The following is an 18,419-nucleotide window of genomic DNA, read 5'->3' on the forward strand; positions in this document are numbered from 1 at the left end:
TTAAACAAACAAAAACATCTGCTTGATGTAAACCATATCACTGATAATATGCTAATACCATTTAGAAACAGGCTTAATGTTCAAATCAAGGACTACTTGAGTAAAATTCTATATATGAGCCTTGACTAGTTAGTAAATAGGTTAGACTTTGTGAGCCATGTTGTTTTGGTTACAACTACTCAACTCTACCTTCATGTAGGGTAAAGCAGCCTTAAGTGAATGGGTGTTACCAGACTCATCCTGAGGGACCTACTTTGACCCACCCCCATCAAAGCAGGTGGATGAGGGATTAAGGCAGATAAACTTTTCTTTAATGTTTTATTTTAATGCATTAAAATGAAATTATGAGTAGTATGAATATGCCTTATAAACAGTAGGTGCTTTCCAGGGATTTCTTGACTGTAAGATGAAAGTGTAGTTAAAAAGCCCTTTGCAAATGCCTCCGGGTTGATTGACTTACTTATCTTGATAGGCCTTTCGTGCACAAGTTTTACATTTGCCTTGCGTTCTTTCCTAGGGGAAGAAAATGTAATTGCTGTTCCTCTGGGAAGTCGAAGTGTAAGAATTACAGTGAAAGGACCAGCACATCTTTGTAAGTACAATTTAATCCTAACATATTTTTAATTCCTGATAGTTTATTTAGCCAAAAAAAAAAAAGCCCTTTCTTTGTGTTAATGAGTAGATAGGAAAATATCTCAAGGATTTTGCTGACCACTCTGAAATCATCTATATCACTAGGGAATGATCAATACCTTGAACTTTTCTATTCTCATGCCCCAGTGTTTGGAAATAAATCAGTTCAGGATTAACCTCCTCATGGGAGAGGAAATCAGGTTGTATGGGAAATAAACTATTTTTATGTGGAGAGCAGAATAGGGTTTAAGAGTTTTCTAGAGATTTCAAAAGTGTGGGACAAAAGAAACTTTTTTTGAAACACCAAACTATATAAGTGATGATAGCTGAAAAGTATAAGCTTTGTTGCCAGCACATCACAACTTCAGGCACAGGGGCAGCAAAAAGAAATACTGGTTTCCCAGAATATTGAGTTTGAAATGATAGAAGATTGCCACTATATTGTTTCTTTGGCCAAAGTTAGATGGCATCTCTTCTTTGTTTTTGGTCTCTTAGGACCTAATAGAACAGGAAATAACAGAGTTTGTCTGCTTCTTTCCCAAGGTCTTCTTGTGGCCAGAGACAGGACTTTCTTAGTCTCTTTCAGGGGAGAATGCGTCTCTGCCAAGACTAGCTCCCTGGCCTTGAGGAAGCTTACTGAGTTCAGCCGTCTCTTTCCATAAAAGTACAAAACAATACTTATAACTATTTTAAAGCTATACAAATCAAGGTCCACTGGATCAAAATGCTACATAGTTTGCCTTTTATTTTTTCCTGAGCCATCATCCTAGATTTTTGACTCATACAATTTTCTCTGGGCAACAAACATCTTGTGTTTTTGGTAAATTTTAAGTGTGTGTGTGTGTGTGTGTGTGTGTATGTGTGTGTGTGTGCATGCATGGGCATGTATGTGTGTGTGTGTATTTGCATATGTTGAATTCAGTAGTAATATTCCAACTAGAAATATTCTTTAAGAAAAGTCTATGTCAAAATGTTTAAGTAAAAATGTTTAAGATCACCAACAATGAAGATAAAAATCTTTTTTAAAAAATATTTTATTGGGGATCCCTGGGTGGCACAGCGGTTTGGCGTCTGCCTTTGGCCCAGGGCGCGATCCTGGGGACTCGGGATCGAATCCCACGTCGGGCTCCCAGTGCATGGAGCCTGCTTCTCCCTCTGCCTGTGTCTCTGCCTCTCTCTCTCTCTCTCTCTGTGTGTGACTATCATAAATAAATAAATAAATAAATAAAAATATTTTATTTATTTATTCATGAGAGACACACAGAGAGAGAGGCAGAGACAGAGGCAGAGGGAGAGGGAGAAGCAGGCTCCATGCAGGGAGCCTGATCCCAGAACCCCAGGATCACACCCTGAGCTGAAGGCAGACACTCAACTGCTGAGCCACCCATGCACCCCAGTAGATTAAAATCTTGAAAAAACAAGAAATTCTGTAATATATTATTATTGCAATTAGAAAAGCAAGAGAAAATCTTGCTTCCAATATCCAAAGATATTGGAGCTATAAGGGTGAATGACTGTTTGAAAGTCTTTTTTTTTTAACCCTTAACTTTATCAATTATGATTAAAAGGGTGTGACCATTTTTTTTTAACTAAAATACTAAAATCTTTACAATCCTAAGTCACTGTATTCAAGGATTTCTTAGTAAGGAAACATCAAAACATTTTCTAAGCTTTTTAAAATGGCTTAAAGCCTATAGCTCTTGATGAGAGTAAATCTTCATCCTTGTAAATGTGAACTGTATTTTTGAAAAGAGGTAAAAGGTCATTCAGGTCCAAATTTTGTGAATCATTTGAAGGATTATATTGGAATATACAGTTTGTTATTCAGAAGTACAAGGTGATGAATATTAATAGTAGAGTTACTTATAATAACCATGAAGTAAAAATAATCCAAATGTCCATCAGCTGATGGATGGATAAATAAAATGTGGCATATGTAGAATATTATTTAGCTATAACAGAGAATGAAGCCCTGACACATGCTACCACATGGATGGTCCTTGAAAACGCGAAGCTGAGTGAAAGAAGCCAGTTGCAAAAGGCCACATATGATTCCATTTATATAAAATGTCCAGAATAAGCGAATCTATGGAGACAGAAGGTGGACTGGTGGTTGTCTGGGGCTGGGGGACGTTGGGTTGATGGGGACATGAGGGCATGACTGCTAGTGGGTATAGAGTTTCTTTTGGGGATGACAAAAATATTCTAAACTTAGATCATGGTGATGTTTTCACAACTCTGTGAATACAATGAAATCGTTAAACTATGTTATAAATGGGTGAATTTCATGGCTTGTGAATTTTATGGCATATCAAAAGGATGTTTAAAAAATATTCAGTGACTGGACCTAATTTTCTCATGATGCTAACGGCAATTCCCAAAACTTCAGCTCCAAAAATAAGTTTGTAAGTTGCAAAACCAGAATAAGTAGACAGTCAACAGAATAAGCAAAGATGAATACTTGGAGACAGAATATTCATTTACATGCAAATATGTTCTGGCATATTAAACATAACTTTAGATTTCAAAACTGGCACTGCTCCAAGAACAAGGCTCATAAACATTCCCATTTCTCCAAAGGTGACAGAACCATTGCTTGGAATATTTCTCCTCTAAACCATCTTGCAGTTGGCTCTGGGAGGGTTTCTGAAAGTTACCCTTCTCTGCTGATGAATAGAACTGGCTTCACTTACAAAGGATTTAGTTAACATTTCTGAACACCTAAATATAGAAGTGGTTTTATTTTCTTGATTTATACAACTGTTTTCTTAATTTTTTTATTTGAAACAAAGATATATTCCTGAAATAAAGGTTACTTTGCTGTAATAAATCATTTTTAAGGTCTGTATTAACTACAACCCTCCAAAAGTCTATATCATGAAGAACTGGGAATACCCAACAATGGTAAGATCACTTTCTGGAATGGCTGTCTTATCTGTTTGCCTAGAGTTGTTTAGATCCTCAATTTCCAGTCCTGTCACACACCTGGCCCCAGCATTATCCCAACTACATAGTTCCAAATTTCTCTAAAACTTCGAAAATGGAAGCAATAAGAAGATTCCTGCAAAAGAGATTTTATTGTAGCAAAACTTCAGCATTAAATGTGTTTCACTAACAGTAGACTTGAGAAGCCAAGACGCCATACACTGAAAACCTCCATTATTGATAGGAAGAATCATTTATGTTGTTGTTTTGTCCTCTAAAGTCCTGTTGATGATCACACATTGACATATACAGCTGACCCTTGAACAATGTGGGGGTTAGGGGCACCAACTGCTATACAGTGGAGAATATGTGTAACACTTTGGACTCCCCCCAGAACTTAACTGGTAACAGCCTGCTATTGAGCAGAAGGCTTGCTGACAACATAAGCAGTTGACACATTTTTATATTATTTGTATTAGATATAGTATTCTTACAATAAAGTAAGCTAGAGAGAAGGGAATCTGATTAAGTCATAAGGAAGAGAAAATACCTTTACAGTACTGGACTGTATTTAGGAAGGATATCCCTGTATCCGTGCATCTGCAGAGTTCAAATCCATGTTGTTCGAAGGGCCAACTCTAAAAAAATAAACATAGATGCATAATGACCAAAGGACATGGATGTTGGATGATGTGCCCATGTGCTGTAAAATACCACACTCTAAGCCTAAGTTGGTGTATTTATAACTTACTTACCTATGCCGAACATTCCTTACATTTACCCAACAATACTTTTATGGCCTTAGAATGTAAGGAGACCTTTTGGGGATGGTGAGCAGGAGGCTGTCTCTTTTGAAGGAAGCCTGGACTGGTACTTCTCTGTACACACCCTTCCCTCTAGAAGCAGCAAAAGCTTTCATCATCTTTAAAGATGGGATGGACCAAAATATTTAAAGGCACCATTATAGACTTGAGTTGTGAAGATTTGGGAGATTTAGGAGGATTCTGACTTCTGATTCTACTTTTATCTGGCCGAGGCCACATACTATGTCTTTCTTGACCGTACTCTGCGACCCCACCACCATTTACCATTTTAAGGCTGAAGAGGGGAAAGAAATTGGCAGTGGACAGCAGAGATGAAGGGCCATACCCTCTGCTTCCCACAGTGGTGTATATTTTAATAGACTTTTTGGGGGCTCCACCCAGCACGAGCTCTCTTGCTGCAGAACCACAGAGGGGAAAGGGAAAGCTCTGAGAGTTCAAGGACCGTGTGTGTGCAAGTCTCACGAGCCATGAATTATATATTAGCATGACATAGGGCTGCAGTCAAATACAGTGGAATGCTAGAAAAGAAATTAACAAAACTTAAAATGTGTATTTATAATAAGTCAGTGCATCATCTGTATTGTTGGTTTTTACAAACCCTTATTCTGTTATTTATTTTAAGAGGCATAGTCACTAAGGGGAGGCAGATTTGCCATCAGCAAAAATGACAACTTTTGAAAAACTACATTGACCTCCATATCACCTGGGGATCCATCACAGTTACTTTGTCAATGCAATGATCAAAGTCGTTTGTATCAATGAACTCTACCCTCATAAGATCACTTCCCCTGTCTTTATTTTCCCATTTCTTGACTCAGAGGTCAGAGCACCTGCCTTCTACCTTCTATGTATGCAAATGGTGTTTGTGACCTTTAGAGCTGGAAGCCTTTTTGAAAGAATTGCAGTGAAGACATTTTATCATAAGCATATGGTTCAGTGGAGGAAAAGAGTGGCTTGGATAATTCACATGCACTTAACAACTGACTTTGCTGCTTGAGTTCTCATGTCCTTGCCATTAAAGGTCTTGGATGCTGTCCAATGGAATAGACTTGACACCAAAAGACAAAACACCAGGACCAGACTAACAGAAATGCTGGCCTTTGGTTTTAGAGGGTAGCTGTCCTACTAATCTTCCCTTCCTCCCTGATTCTCCAGATTCTAATACCCTTGCTGTCTGCAGCCCGACGGCACTCGGACGCTGGGGTCCAGAAGGCTAGGACCGTGCTGAAGCCATCACTACCCCAGCACAGCACATCATTTGAACTTAGTCAACTTATTTCAGGCTGAACCTCCATCTAGAAGCTTGGTGTTTTACAGGCCTTCCACGAGGATGGATTTTGTCCAGCTTCACTCTGTGTTGCGATATTGCCGGAATGCTCACTCTATCTCCTCCTCTACTTTAGAGGGATAATCCACTCAGGGTAGGGCCTTCTTACCATCTCTAGTTTCCCACCTCATTTTTACTGACAGCTCACTTTATAACACTCAGTTTTATATCTTCATTGGAACTAGGAAATGAATTTAATCTCACACTTTCCAAAAACCTACTGTGGTCATGGAGATCAGGGCCAACATGGTTGGGGTTTTGTGTGCCTGAGAGTAGCCAGCAGTATTCTTCGACCGCTAATGACTCCTGCAGATCAAGGAGCTCATGTCCAGCCTTTGAATTTTCCCAGCAAAGTTCCCAGCCTGCCTGTCAGGCATAATCAGGGATGTCTCCTAATGCCTGTTATACAGTCTGTCTAGGGAGCTTGGATTCCTGCAGATGCTCCAGGGGCAGAGGCAAATCAAAGGAAAACAGCCAAGCACAGCCGCATGCAGATTGCAGCCCCCAGTGCAAAATGGTTTTGTTATGTTTTATCCCCTTTCCTAGGGTTCGGGTTCTGTTGTGTCCTTTGTTCAAGATGGTCAAAGAACCACTGAATATCTGCAAATCAAGTGTAGGTTTCAGAACAGAAGAGGACCTGTGAGTTTGTCTGCTCTGACTCCACATTTTAGAAATGAGGCTGTGAAAACCCAAGGCTTAGAGATAGAGTTGGGGTCAGAAATTGCAGATGCCCCAGCCCCTAGCTGTGCCTTTTTTTTTAATTGACAAAAATTGCCCCTCTCAACCTCAGACCAGGTCCACCAAGTATAGTGATATTTATCAAATGAAAGGAGGAAAAAAGAGGAGGAATGAAAAATCATTTAAATAAAGTAGAAATGCTATTTTGGTCCAACTGTTGACATTTTTTCTGTAGGAGTTCTAAAAGCCCTTCTGTTCATATAAAGTTTATGTGAAGAGGTAACATGCAGGACAAAGATCTTTGTGGTGATGTAACAGTCCTGTGTCTCGGTCATGGTGATGTGTGATAGAAGATGGCATAGGAATGCACACCTTGCCCCAATGTCAATTTCCTGCTGTTGATGTTATACTCCAGTGACATAAGACATAACCATACCTCTGGGTAAAACTGGATAAACAGTGCATAGGACCTCTGCTATTTTGGCAACTTACTGCGAATCTATGATTATTTCAATACGAAAAGTTTATGTTTTTAAAAAAGCAAGTTTAAAATTCATGGCAGTTTTGTCTAAATAAAAGACCATGCTTAAGATCTTCTCGGTTAGATGAAATGAGTAACCTGTCTTTACCTTGAGTAATAGCGGTATTATGAAAAAGTATGAAGAAAGAGACATTTTCTCTTTCCCCTTATTGTAGAAATGGCTCCAAAGAGTTGAATAGACCTAATTGGACCTAACCAATTTTTAGTTGTGGACAACTAAAAGGCTTACATATGTATTCCACCAATCTGAGTCAATGTAAACCAAGTGAATATACTGATATTGTGTTGATATCATATGCTGATATCTGTGATGAATTATTTTGAAATAGAATACTTTGAAGACAGTCCTCTCACTTAAATTCTCTTTTTAAATTTTAGTTATTGAATCAAAAACACTTCAAGGAAGCAAAAGAGAACACAGCTTTAACAGCCCGGGAGTTTTTGTCATAGAAAATACCACAGTTGAATTTCAAAAGGGCTCAGAAAGGCAGACTTTTAAGATTCCAGGACCTCTAATGGCTGATTTCATCTTCAAGGTAGGATGGAACTCTTCGTCAGTGCCCTGCATCTGAAGCTCAGCACATCTTGAATTTTTAAAAAATTGAGTTTGTTCAGCAGGACGTCATCAGTAATTATTTCTGTGCAGAGCATGTACCATTAATTTCTCCATCGTGGCAGTGGATTCCTAAAAATGGTTCATCTCTCTCTCCAGTGTCTGCTCCTTAACCCCACTAGTTAAGAAACAAACTTCACTTTTATAGGGGTGAGCTTGCTTTTACATTTGTAGATTCCCATTGTATTCACTTGTAAACCTTTAGATGGTGAAAATGGTCCCTGGTTAAATGCTCCACGTCTGAAACGGGTGCTGTGCCACTGTGCATGCTCTCTCTCTCTCCTTGCAAGAGGACAGCAGAGAAGACAGAGGCTCGTCCTTTCCTTCCTTCTTCATTTCCTCAGTTGTGTCTCATTACGCGTGCTTGTCGGTCATGGTCATAAGGGACTCCTCTAAGAAGTCTTCTTGAGCATAACCATGGGCCTGTGTCCCTCTCTGGGTGAATCAGGGTGCATCCTTCCTCACTCAGAGGATACGAAAGGTACTGGGCAATATATTTCTAAGGTGACACAGTGTGATACTTCTTCTGATAAAATTCAAAATACCTGACACATGAAAAAAGGAAAGGGTGTTTCAGTGGGTGGTTTTGTCCCATCCCTTTTTGGAGACCCATTCTGAATGGAAATGGAGGAAACAAGTAGCCCTGATCACCAGGAGTTGCTTTACCCATACACAGACCCAGTGCCTTCAAAAAGAACTGTGTGTTCCGTATATTAACTTGTCAAAGAATGTTTCTGATTGAAGACACATGTCCCGTGCTCCACGTTCTGCCTATGGTGGGACCAGCCAAGTGTTGAGGGCACAGTGTTGTTGCTTTGAAATTTTGCGTTTTAAATGGTCAACATTTAAAAATCAAGGATTGTAACATAAAAATGCCAGGCTTCCCTCCCTGCCCCCCACTCCTCTTTAAAAATGGGAAGGTCTGACTACTAGCTTACACTTGTCTGTAGCAATAGTTGGCGGCAGCTGGATACCGGTGGCTTTCCCATCAGGGCACACTGTTTCATTTGCCTTCGTCCACACTGCTCCCTGTTGTGTTCCCAGCATTGAAGGCACAAGTGCCAGTTCATAGTTGGAGAGAGTGTCGTTCACATTACCTGCCATGCATAGACGCTTATGTGACTTCTGTGTCAGACCCTTAAAGCATCAACCCAGTGTTGTTCTTGGACAATAGCATTGTAAAAGGCTTTTTGGGAAGCCATAACTGTAATCCGTCTTTCCTTCTGTTCTCTCATTGTTAGGCATATGTTCTGTACTTGTTTTGCTCTCTTAGGGTTTTCCCATTTGGTTTCCAAGTAATAAAACACACACACACACACACACACACACACACATACACACGCATGCACACATGCACACAGGCACCTTATATTTTTTTCTTGTCCTCTTTTCATTTCTCCTTAGACAACCTGAGTTCTTCTCAAGTCAACTTGGAGATCTCTGCATGGGAGCTGTTAATAAAATGATGGACTGGGAGGAATAGCCACAAAGATGACCATTTCAAGATATTGTTTGGTTGCAGTATCAGCATGGAAAGCATATTGTTTATTGATACCATACATAAAAACACACATACACATAAACTGTGTATTTCTGTAGGTGTGTGTGTGTATACATTTTTTAAGATTTGAGAGGATATACTCCAAACTGAAAACATGAAAACACAATGCTTCTTTTTAGAGGGGATAGGTGCTATGGGGAGTGATCTTGGCTTAGATCATTTAGAATACTCCAATACTTAAAACAATTCTTAAAGAGAAGAATACAATCACATATCACTTGCATAATTAAAAATTATTTTACACCTTCTTGTCTAAATTACATGTCCACTTCTTACTAGAATACATTTCAGTAGCACCTTGCTCAAGTCCAAATTAGTGTTGTTTTCTTCTCCACTCTGGGTTCTGTTTTCCTCAGATTTTATAAACAATTCTGGGCTTTAATTTCAACCACTGGGAAGCTTTTGATCTCTCTTAACTGAAAGATTTCAAAAATATATGTCCATCAGAGAAGGTGTTACACACAACTGTGTGACTCACGCATAACTAGAGCCTGGTTTTCGTGCCTACAGCCGTTCGTTTGCTTTCCCAAATGTGGTGTGCACTTGGTGGGAGAGAATTTGGCAAAATCAGACACTGTGATGAAGCAAGAATGACTCTGATGTTGTTTTTTCCCTGACTTATAAGCTTGTCCAAATAATGTGGGTTTCTAGGAAATATACTTTTCCATCTTACTTTTTCTTTTTCTTTTCTTTTTTCTTCTTTTTTTCTTGGAGCACCATAGTATTCTGCAGCCTGTGTTCTTGCTAAGGTAGGGAGCTCTACTTCCACTCATGTGTTTATGGCTCATCACACAATCAAGTAATGGCTGTACTTTGAGTGAGAGGTAAAAAGTGCATATAAGGTCGCTGATGATGGTCAGCCATGTGTTTCGCTGTTTCTTTATCCATTCGAATCAACCAAGAGCAGTTGGTCTAAAAACAGAACACCTGGCTTCAACCTGATGATGCAGAATGGAGAACAGCTCTGCCCACCCAGTGCCAAGGTAGCACAGTCATCGGCACACCAAGGGATACTGAGGCACACTCTTTCATATAGTCTTAGATAAGACCTTACTTCGTGGACTTTTAATAAACCGACCATTGAAAAACACTGTATTCTGACATCATGAGTAACTTCTGAAGACATCAGTGGGATGCTAGATTCATTTGTGGTTATTGTTCAGATTGTAAAGCCTATCAATCACTGCACCAGTGAGACCAAAAAAATTTTTTTTCTACTTTTTCAGAAGCTATGTTTTCATGATTGGGCCATTCTTGAAAATTGCACTTTTTCCCCCCAGTAGGTTTCTCATTATGTATCCTTTCCCAAATGATGTGTTTCTCATGGATGACCTTTGTCACAGCACATGGTATTTTGCATTAGAGCCCCTGAAGTATTCTTATTTGGCTTTTTAAATGTGTGTATGTTGCCACCAGGTAGCAGTAGAGAGTCCCAATCAAATACTTCATGCGGAATGCCCTGTGCATTGGAGGGTCTGCAAGTAGAGGCTTGTGAATATCGATTTTAAGTGTTTGCCCACGAGAACAAAATGAAATGGCTTTGGTAAAGACATCTCTTTCCGTAGTTCACTATTTTTAATGGTGCTGGTAGCTTTCCCTCTCTTTGACAACATATCCATCTTACAGGAGAGAATGAAGTTCCTCTTCCTCATGGTCTGAAATCTTCCTTTGTGTTCTAGATGTCTCTTGTCTTTCTCCCCGCCAGATATTTTGTGTGTCTGTAGGAAAATGTTTTCTGATTGCTCTTCGCACTCATGTTCAGTGAGGCAAGTCTTGCCTCAGTTTCCCCTAGGTCCACGTTCTGTTTTGTCCTTACACAATCCCTTTTCTTTCTGGGGGGTTACAATAGCACATCTGACTGATGCAGGGATGTGAGGATTTGAAACTTCCTGCTTTCCTTTATCTCAGAGAATGGATTCTCGCCTTGTAGTGTGCTGCAGACAGTGACTACATGTATACATTCACAGGTATTTCAAAACACAGCAAGACATAGTTTTGAGGGCTGGTGCCTGTGTCAGTTTCCTGAGGCCACAGGAAAGTACCCTCAACTGGCTTCCATGTTAGACAGTCGCATACTCACAGCTCTGGAGGCTGGAAGTCCACCATCAAGGTGTGGGCAGGACTGGCTCCTTCTGAGGGCAGAGGGGGAGTCTGTTCCATGCCTCCCTCTGCCCCCCTCAGGCCTTCTCCCTCGGCCGTGACATCATCTTCGGCTGGGGCCCGCCTGTCTAAATATCTCTTTTTATAAGGACCCCAGCCTTAGTGGATTGGACTCACCCTAATAACCTCAGTTACCTTGACTGGATCTGCAATGACCCGACTTCTAACGAAGATCATGTGCTGAGGGAACGTGGGTTAAAATGTGAGCATATCTCTTGGCGGTGGCAGGGTGGGGGGGAGAACAGGATTAAACCCATACCAATGCCTAATAGAAAAGAAAATTTACCTATTTCATTGTGCCTCTCAATCCGAATTCCCTTCAACCTGAGAGTTTGCTGCTAATCACAGAGGCAGAGACTTTTGAAGTGTCACTCCATATTTGCTGTCATGTGGTCTGTTGAGGGGAGTTTTTCAGTGAAAGCAGTTCAAATACTGCCCTAGTAGTTCTCAGAATTCACAGCTAAATTATATGTGTAAACCATAAATACATTTATGTTCAACTTTTTATTATTAAGGTAAGATCTTTTCTTCCCTTCTTCTTTGTCTCTTTCTCCTCCTTCTTCTTCTTTAGTGTGGACTTTTGTCTTGAGAATCAGAATTATGGAGAGAAATTAGGCTATTTCTAAATTGATTCAGCTTCTAGAAATGTCAGGAGCCAAGCTTGGAGACTAAATCTAAGTGTGTCTTCTTTGGTATAGAGGGGATGCCCATTCCCCCATCAGGCGGAGCCTTGGGCTTTGTGTCCTCAGCACCCTGTGGTCAGGAGTGTACCCCATAATGAGGGGAGTCCCACAAGGATGTGTGAGGACACAGGCAGGAGGAGGCAAAGCAAAGAGACACATGTCATGACTGCAGTCACTCTCTGAAGCAGGGAAGAATATTAACTAGGTTTCACAGCAAAGGCAGAAAAGGAGCTTTTGGTCCACTTTTCATCTAGAACCTCAAGAGGAAGATGCCCTGTGGAGTACCTGCTTCCATCAGCAACAACCTGGGCAAGCTACCTCGGAATGAAATTGGCTTTAGGGTCGTGAAGAGGTGAGGCACAGATTGTGAGTTCAGCTGTCTGGAGGCTCCCTCAGCCCCCAAGTGGCATGGAAGGTATCTGGAAAATTTCTGTGCTCTTAGCTGGCCATGCTTGGAGGGGCTGACACAGTGAGGGTAGAATGACTCTGTAGCTGAGGGATGAAGGTAGAGTCACCTCACCTGATAGGGCATTACCTGAAGAGATGCAGTGTTATATGTCAGCTTCTAAAAAGGTAAATTGGCGGGCAGGGGGTTGGGGTGACTGGGTGATGGGCACTGAGGGGGGCACTTGGTGGGATGAGCACTGGGTGTTATGCTGTATGTTGGCAAATTGAACTCCAATAAAAAAAAAAAAGAAAAAGGTAAATTGGCTTATAATTGCCCTGCATTTGGAGTAGAAGGCTAACATGCAGAGAAGACAAAGTCCAGAAGCCCAATAGGACTTTTTATTTCTTATAAACCTTTCCAGTAAGGAATTTTTTTTCTCAAGAGCTCCACAACAGACCCTTTATCACCTCTCGTTGACAAGACTTGGGTCATGTGCTTGCTCTAAACCATTCCCTGGGTGTTAGTCCTTCTGGGTTCTTCAGGAAGCAGATGCCAAGACAGGATTAGATATGCAAGACATTTAGGAGCAGCATGCCCACAAGGGACAGGCAAGATGGAGCCAAGAGAGGCCAGGAGGGCTGTCCAGCTATATGGAAGATCTGACCACAAGCAGAGGAGAGAGGGAAGGAAGGACAGTTGGGTGGGAGCATCTCAGATTGGAGAGCAGTTCTAGAGAATTCAGCAAGGCTGCAGGAGAGTCTCTGAGCCAGAGTCATCTTATCACATGACACAGTGTCTCCTGGGAAATGGCCAGTCTCGGACCCCCTGGGTGGGAGCAGCCCACAGAGAGCTTGACTTGGGATGGGCACTACCAATCAGTTATGCTCTGCAGTTGTGTGAGCAACAGGCACAATCACTTTGGGCCCCACACCTGGCAAGGCAGCTGTGCCCACTATGATCACGTGGGACAATCAGGCGTTAGCTAAGACACATGGGGGAGGCATGAGCACCGGAACAAAAGTGAGCCTTTGGCAGGATGGGGAAGGGAAGTGGATATTGGTCAGCAATTAAATGCATCTGCTCCGATAAGGTCATCTCTTTATGGAAAACATCTGGGTTTAATGCCTTTTCTTTCTTTTTCTTCCTCTTCTCTTTCTTTTTGGGGATAATGGGTGGGACTCAGAAAACCATTTCAGCCCCTCTTAGGCTTATTGATTTATTTAGGGTTCTATTGTTAAGCCAGTTTTGGAATTTGTATTTTGCTAGAGAAGTATCCAGTTCATCTAATTCTTTCAAACTTTTCAAATGTAATCATAGTATTGCCTTAGCATTAAAAAAAAAAATCTCACTGTACTTGTAAGTAACTATGTCTCTTCCACTGGTTCCTTGTCTAATTTTTGTTTCATTCAGACCCTCCAAAGATTTGTCTCTGAGACATATAAAAACCAGATTTTTGTCTTTTTAACTCCAAGTTTGAAAACTATGTGATTTATATAAATTTTAATTTTTTATTTCCTTTATCTTCACATGGGTTTATTTTGGTGTTGTATTTTTAGTTTCTAGAGCTCAATTCTTAATTCATTTTATCTTCAACCTTTTTTCCCCTCTGTTACATGTATTTAGGTCAATCAGTTTTGCCATACAAAAGCTCTTAATTTTGTTGTAGTGTAAGCTATCAACTTTTAACTTTATGTTTAGACAATTTATATTTGTGTGTTAGGAAATTTTTGTCTCATTCAGGGTCATGAAACTATTCTTCTGTGTTTTCTTCTAGAAGACTTATTGTTTTACCTGTTGTATTATGAGCTATAATCCACCCAGAGTTGATTTTGCACACGTTGTGAAGTAGAATCAATATCTTTTTCCACATGACTATCCAGTTGACCCAGTGCCATTTGGTGAAAAGACAGTCCTTTCCCCATTTGTCTTAAATCCCAAACTGTATGTGTGTGGATCTGTTTCTGGATTCTATTCTGTTTCATTGATCTGTGTAGTACCATCATAACTTAATTACCTTAGTATTAAAGCAAGTCTTGATATTTGCTAGTGTAAGTTTTCCTACTTTGTTCTTGAAGATGATCTTTGATATTATTGACTCTTTGCATTTCCATAGCAACTTTTAAGTATGCCTATCAATTTTTATAACATTCTTTTGGATTTTGATAGATTGCACTCAATCTATATGTCAACTTGGAGAGACCTGAAAACTTTCCAATACCAAATTTTTCAATCCATAAATATGGTATATCCATCCATTTATTTTAAAATTCTCTCATGTTTCTAATTTTTAATGTTTATGTCATATATTTTTTGTAAATTTATTCCCAGTTTGTTATTTTGATGTTATCATAAATGGCATTTTTTTCACTTTCTGTTTATTTGCCAGTTATGGAAGTCTTGATTTTTTGTATATTGGCATTCTATTTTTACTATATTCACTTATTAATACTAATAATTAATATATTCTTTGTAGTAGGTATATAAACAATTATGACACCTACAAATATGGTAATTTTGTTTCTTCTTTTCTAATCTTGTATATTTTATTTATTTTTCTTGCTACATTGTACCACTTAGGATATTTGATATGATATTGAAGAGTATTAGTTGACAGAAGCTATGTTTGTCATGCTTCTCATTTCAGGGGCAATGGACCCTGTAATTCCTCATCATGTATAATGTTTGCTAAGAATTTTTGATAAATATTTTATCCAATGAAAGAAACTTTTTTTGGATAACTTTTTTATTCAATGAAAGAAACGTTTTCTAATTTGCTTCAATTGTCATAAATAAATGTGGAATTTTATCAAATGCTTTTTCTACCTTTTTTGGAGTGATCGTATGTTTTTTCCTTCATATATTGGGTTGTTTTTTCCCTTCAGTATACTGAATTATGTTGATTTCTAAGTGTTAAACCCATATTACCTTCCTGTAGTAAACTTCACTTCGTCATTATCATTATTATATTTTATTAGTATTTATTATTTCATTATTAATAAAAAGTTATCTTTTTATGTATCACTGAGTATAATTTTAAATTATTTTATTTATGATATTTTTGGTAGCTATGTCCAGGAGAGTTTTTTTTTCTTGTAATGTATTCATGTCAAGTCTTCTATTAATTTACACTGTCTTTATAAAACAAGTTTAGAGTGTTTTCTGAGTTCTTATTCTCTGCAATAGTATGTATAAAACTGGTGGTATTTCTTCTTTAAATATTTGGAAATACTCAGCAGGAAATTCTCAGAAGTGTGTGTTTGGGGTCTTTAAAATATATAGAACTACTCAGAGTTTTAGTTTCCTTTTATGTCAGTTTTGTTTCATGGACTTTGTCTATAGGTGTACTTCATTTTATTGCAGTTGGTAGATACTGTATTTTTTACAAAGGTTTGTGGCAGTCCTGCATTGAACAAGTCTATTGACACCATTTACCCAACAGACTTTGCTTATTTTATGTCTCAGTGTCACATTTTGGTAATTCTCAGAATATTTCAAATTTTTTTGTTATTACTCTCTTTGTGATGGTGATTTGTGATCAGTAACAACATCTAGCTGAAAGCTTACCATCTGAGCTTATTTTTTTAGCTTATTTTTTTAAAATAAAAGTATTTTTAGTTTTTAATTTTTTTAAGATTTTTTATTTTTAAATAATATCTACATTCAACATGGGGCTTAAACTCAGGACCCTGAGATCAAGAGTTGCCTGCTCTACTGACTGAGCCAGCCGGGTGCTCTGCAATAAATTTTTAAATTAAGGTACATACATTATTTTCTTAGACATAATGCTACTGAATGCTTAATGTGCTATATAACATAACTTTTATATGCACCAAGGAACCAAAAAATTCATTTGACTCATTTTACTGTGGTATTTGCTTTATTGTGGTGGTCTTGAATGGAACGTATAATATCTCCAAGGTATGTCTGTATTTCAACTAATTCTTTAAAAGTTGTTGACAGAGGTTTTTCCTGTTATATCCTTTTATTATTTCTTCATTGTCTCCAGGATCTGCAGTGAGTGCCTTTTCTCATTCTTGATACTGATTGTTCCTACTTTCTTTTTAACTTGGTCAGTCATTTTGGGGGGCTATTGCTTTTATTAGACTTTTCACAGAAACACATTTTGACTTTATTACCAATTTTAATGTAGTTTCCTTTCTATATCATTAATATCCACTCTCATCTTTATTATCTCTGTTCTTCTACTTTCTCTGGATTCAATAAATAATTCCTTTTTTAACTTTTTGAGTTGACTGTTTAGGTCATTTATTTTCTTCCTTTTTTCCCCATAATACATGCATTTAAGTCTATGAATTTCATTCCAAGTGTGCCTTATATTTTATCCCACAATTTTTTTAAGATTTATTTATTTATTTATGATAGACAGAGAGAGGGGCGGGGCAGAGACACAGGAGGAGGGAGAAGCAGGCTCCATGCAGGGAGCCCGACACGGGACTTGATCCCAGGACCCCAGGATTGCGCCCTGGGCCAAAAGCAGGTGCCAAACCACTGAGCCACCCAGGGATCCCCTTATTCTACAAATTTTGATATGAAATCTTTTCCATCATCATTCAGTTAAATTGTATTATAATTTTCATAGTGATATATTTGATTTATGGAATATTTAGAAGTGTCTTATCCAAGTATATAGAAATTTTCCAGTAATCTCATCATTATTTTATAGCTTCATTTCACTTTAGTCAAAGAACATATTCTGTATTATGTTCATTTTTTTGAAATCCGATGAAACTTAATTGGTGGCTTAGAACATAGCAAATATTAAAAGATATGATGCATCATTTTCTGTTGTTGATCACTGTTTGTATGTCAATTTTATCATGGTATTATTAATGGTTTTATTAAAAACAATAGCCTATTAAAAAAATTAAATAAAAATAATAGCCTACTGGTTGTTGTCTGCTCATTCTATTAGTTACCATAAGAGATATGGTAAAACTGCCACTGTGACTGTTCCTTTATTTAGTTTTTTTCTAATCTTGTTAATTTCAAATTATTTATCTTTGAGGCTAGATTGTTAGGTACATTCACATTTAGAGTCGTTACTTCTTCTAGTGATGTGACTGTTTTACCATTATGGAACTATTTTCTTTCAGCACTTTAGAGGTATCACTCCATTGTCTTCTGGCTTCTGTTAATTCTGTTGAGAAGTCAGCTGTTGCTCTTATTTTTGTGCCTTAGGAGGTTTTGCTGCTTTTAAGTGTTTTCTCCTTGGTTTTTATTTTCATCCATTTGACTGTGAGGTAATTAATGGCTCTCTTCTGCTTGAGGTTTGTGGTGCTTCACAACTCTGGTTTGATATCCACCATCAAATTTGGAAGATTCTCGTTTATTGCTCCTGCACATTTATTTCTATTGCATTCTCTGTGTTCTCTTTTTCTGGGGCTAAAGGTATATACCTTTATCTCTCAATGTCTACTTTCCAGTTCCTTCTTACCTGTCCATTTGCTGATTCTCTCTTCAAGTATGTGTAATCCAAGGGCCAGCAAATCCTAGCCAACAAGCTGATGGCTTGTTTTTGTAAGTGGAATTTTACTGGGACACAGCCAAAGCCATTTGTTTATAGATTGTGGCTGCTTTTTCACTATACCAGCCACATCAAATAACTGAAATGGGGATGATATGGCCTGAAAACTATAATGTTTACTATCTAGTTCTTTATGAAAATATTTGCTGAACTCCGGTCTAATCCATTGTCAAGTCTATCCATTGAGATACTGATTTAAATGATCATGCTTCATACTTCTAGAATCGCCATTTTATTTATTTATTTGCTTACTTATTTAAGATTTTATTTATTTTATTATTTGAGAGAGAGAGTGAGTGAACATGCATGGGGGTGGGAAGGGGAAGAGGGAGAGGGAGAGATAGGCTCCCCACTGAGCAGGGAGCCTGATGCGGGGGCTGAATTCTAGGACCTGGGGATCATGACCTGAGCCAAAAGCAAATGCTTAACCAACTGAGCCACCCAGTCACCCCTGCCATTTTATTTTTATTGTAGCTTCTTGTTTGTAGTGAAATTCTCTCTCTTGTCATTTAGTTTCTTTTTAAATTATTTATTTATTCAT

General features: G+C 38.5%; 1 protein-coding gene across 2 annotated transcripts in view; it reads left to right on the top strand.

The window, feature by feature from the left end:
* The window catches only part of ADAMTSL3 (ADAMTS like 3), a 340,042-nt gene that overhangs the window by 174,000 nt on the left and 147,623 nt on the right, over positions 1–18,419 (top strand). For both annotated transcript variants that reach the window (XM_041752919.1, XM_041752918.1), the window contains exons 8-9: positions 518–592; positions 7,307–7,464. In XM_041752919.1, coding sequence (XP_041608853.1) covers positions 518–592; positions 7,307–7,464 — 233 coding nt within the window. The remainder of the gene's footprint in view (positions 1–517; positions 593–7,306; positions 7,465–18,419) is intronic.

This window comes from Vulpes lagopus, chromosome 4, assembly GCF_018345385.1.
Source record: "Vulpes lagopus strain Blue_001 chromosome 4, ASM1834538v1, whole genome shotgun sequence".
Lineage (NCBI taxonomy): Eukaryota > Metazoa > Chordata > Mammalia > Carnivora > Canidae > Vulpes > Vulpes lagopus.